Consider the following 2680-nt stretch of genomic DNA (forward strand, 5'->3'; position numbering starts at 1 on the left):
AAAGCCTCTAGCTTGCATTAATTCTCAATTCTACTAGTTTGACACTGGAGCCCGCCGAGTTACAATGCGCCACGCATGGGGCTTTGCCCTGTTTGGCTTCCTGGCACAGCTGTAGCCACTGCGTCCTCAGGCTCCACAAGTAAAGGGAGCTCCTCAACCATGCTCAGCTGAACATTTTGTTCTTCCACACTCAAAACTTAAAATCAGGTTGTGAGAAAGCAATATATGTATGTATTTTTATATACAAAGGGTATTTTTATCAAAGAATAGTTACCTGCAGAGGACTAGCTAGTGGCCTGTTCCTAGGTACTGAAAATGTTTTGTGAAAACTACCATCCTCTTCAGACACAGGCATCTTTAAAATGGAGCTGGTAAGAAGATTCTGAACAGGAAAAGAAAAAAAAAATGGTTTTCAGTAACTCAAGAGAACAACCTGAATTCAAAGCAAACTCAGCCTGACTGCAGACAGTGCAAAACTGGGGATGGTCACAGACAGCGCGCTCAGCCTGGGAGCAGAGCTCAGCCTGGGCTCCCTGGGACTTGGCTTTGCAGGAGCATTGTCACGTGCAAAGGTTTTTCACCCAGCGAAACTCTCGAGTGCAAGTGTAACAGTGACATGGAACGGTCCTGGCGAAGCAAAGGGAACCGTGCTCATGCAAGGTCTCCTTTGCACAAACCAGAGCAGACTCTCTCTTTCTTTTATCAGTTTTAACTCCGTGACCTAGTCATTTCTGTACACAGGTGCAGACGCCCTCCAGGCTCTTTACAAAGACTGTGGGCTGCACAATGACTACATCTTCTGCTACCTCATATAGACAGCACAGTGATCTAATTAAAAGTGGGATTTTGCTTCTCATGCTTAATACAAGAAAACAATATGGAAATAATGAATAATGCCTACTTGTGAGGAAGGTCAGACAAAATATTTTCTCTCTTGCATTTAAGAACTGAACAGGGATGCAAAACAGAAAAATCATTTGGTGGTGTGAAAACTTGCACTTACTGGCACATCTTCCATAGCAGACGCATGTGTAAAGAGCTGAGTGTTCAGGTTTTCTCCTTCCCAGTGACTGGAGCAAAAAAAGTTTCCAGCTTTATCTGTTGGAGACTCCACCTGAAAGCAGGAAAGGCACGATGATAAAAACCAGTACCGAACTGACCAGGATATTTATCTGACAGTTGCTTAATAAATTGAATAAATACGCTTCACAGCCATGCATAATGCATGTTTACAGTACTGTCTTTTACAGCACCCTTGCTCTTTGCAGAAAAAAAAGTTCAAGGTTCTCAAAAAAATCCCCACCTAATAAAACTTTGAATACTTGCACTCAGCGCTCTGTCAGTATTCAGGAGTTTAATCCCCTAGAAAGGATTGAGAATATATGTATTTTTAGAACTTTAGTAACAAAGTAATACAATGCAATGTCCTCAAATGTTCAGGTTTCTAAGTCGCTCCATGGAGCTTGGTCCCCGTGGGGTTCTTCTATAGTTTTCACCAATATTAGAAAGATTCAATCCAAATTCCTGTCTAATTTCTTTTTTCTTTTCAAGTTTCAAACGAAAACTGCATTAGAACGGCCCAAGCAAACCCCTGCTGAAAACAGCAGAAAGACTTCTACGGAAATCAATGGGAGATGAATTAGGCATGCCTAGTATACTATATAGAACCGACACTAAGATCTTGGGGCTCACATGAAAGAAAAACAGACACAGCTATTTAACAGAAAAGGTACTGGTATAAGTTTCTCAGCAAAGAGTGCTGAATTAAATTGCCTCAGGTAAGTTTGAGATTTACCTCTTGTTTGATTTTCTTCAGCAAAGGGGGTCCACTTTCATGTAGGCCAGCCACTATTGCAGATTCCTCCGACTCCTGCTTGATAACGTCCTGCAGATCTTCTACAAGATGAGTCGGAGTTTGAGGCTGAAAGGAAGAAACGTTATACCCAAGTCCCAGAACATCCCTCTGCGCTAATATCAAAGCAACTTTTATCATTGTTTCCTTCTTACCAGCATCTTCAAAGGACCATATTTGATTTCCTGAGCTGCAAGTGCGTTTTTGAATGGAGTGGGTGTTCTTGGAGAGCTCTCTAATATCGACCTCTTGATTGCTGGAGTTCTGAAACTTTAAAAAGAGGGAGAAAAACTTTAAAGGAACATGCTTGGAAATATTACCTCTTTACAGAAATACATGCATACAGACAGTGGCTGATGTAAGACTGAGACAAATATCTTCCTGCAACCTGATAATCCATTCTGATTTTCTGGCAGAACATCTATTTAACTGTGATGGGGTGGAATGGCTTTATTTAAAAACCTGGTGAGTCTAAATGCATGAATGTTCTGTACCAATAACCTACCTCCACAGTTATAAAGCACAAGTTTTACTCCAAACGAAGAAAAATCTGAATGTGTTAGAAAACAACTCTGCAGGAAGCATATGGTGACCCAGTACTTTGATTGCATGCAAACCCAAGGAAAAGAACCCTCGTGAATCCAACAAGACAACATGATAACGGACTTACACATGATTTTCCTTCTGAGCTTTGAAAGTCTGGTCCCTGTGGAACGGCGTGGTAACAGCCATCTTATGGCCACACACCGGCGTGGAAGTTAGCGCAGGGTTGTCCAGGTTCAGGTTTTCGTGATTGGATGAGGTGTTTAAGAACTGCAGGTAGGGAAA

The 2680-nt window shown here is 41.8% G+C and overlaps 1 protein-coding gene across 1 annotated transcript in view; it reads right to left on the bottom strand.

Moving 5' to 3' along the window:
* Positions 1 to 274: 274 nt before the first annotated feature.
* Positions 275 to 2680, bottom strand: part of MYB (v-myb avian myeloblastosis viral oncogene homolog) — a gene marked incomplete at its 3' end in the record, with an annotated part of 13415 nt that continues 11009 nt past the window's right edge. The window contains exons 9-13 of the mRNA XM_010297035.1: positions 2523 to 2665; positions 2008 to 2122; positions 1796 to 1921; positions 1004 to 1114; positions 275 to 382 (exon numbers count right to left, since the gene is read on the bottom strand). Of these exons, the coding sequence (XP_010295337.1) occupies positions 275 to 382; positions 1004 to 1114; positions 1796 to 1921; positions 2008 to 2122; positions 2523 to 2665 (603 nt within the window). The remainder of the gene's footprint in view (positions 383 to 1003; positions 1115 to 1795; positions 1922 to 2007; positions 2123 to 2522; positions 2666 to 2680) is intronic.

The sequence above is a fragment of the Phaethon lepturus genome, unplaced genomic scaffold (assembly GCF_000687285.1).
Source record: "Phaethon lepturus isolate BGI_N335 unplaced genomic scaffold, ASM68728v1 scaffold52261, whole genome shotgun sequence".
NCBI classification, from domain to species: Eukaryota; Metazoa; Chordata; class Aves; order Phaethontiformes; family Phaethontidae; genus Phaethon; species Phaethon lepturus.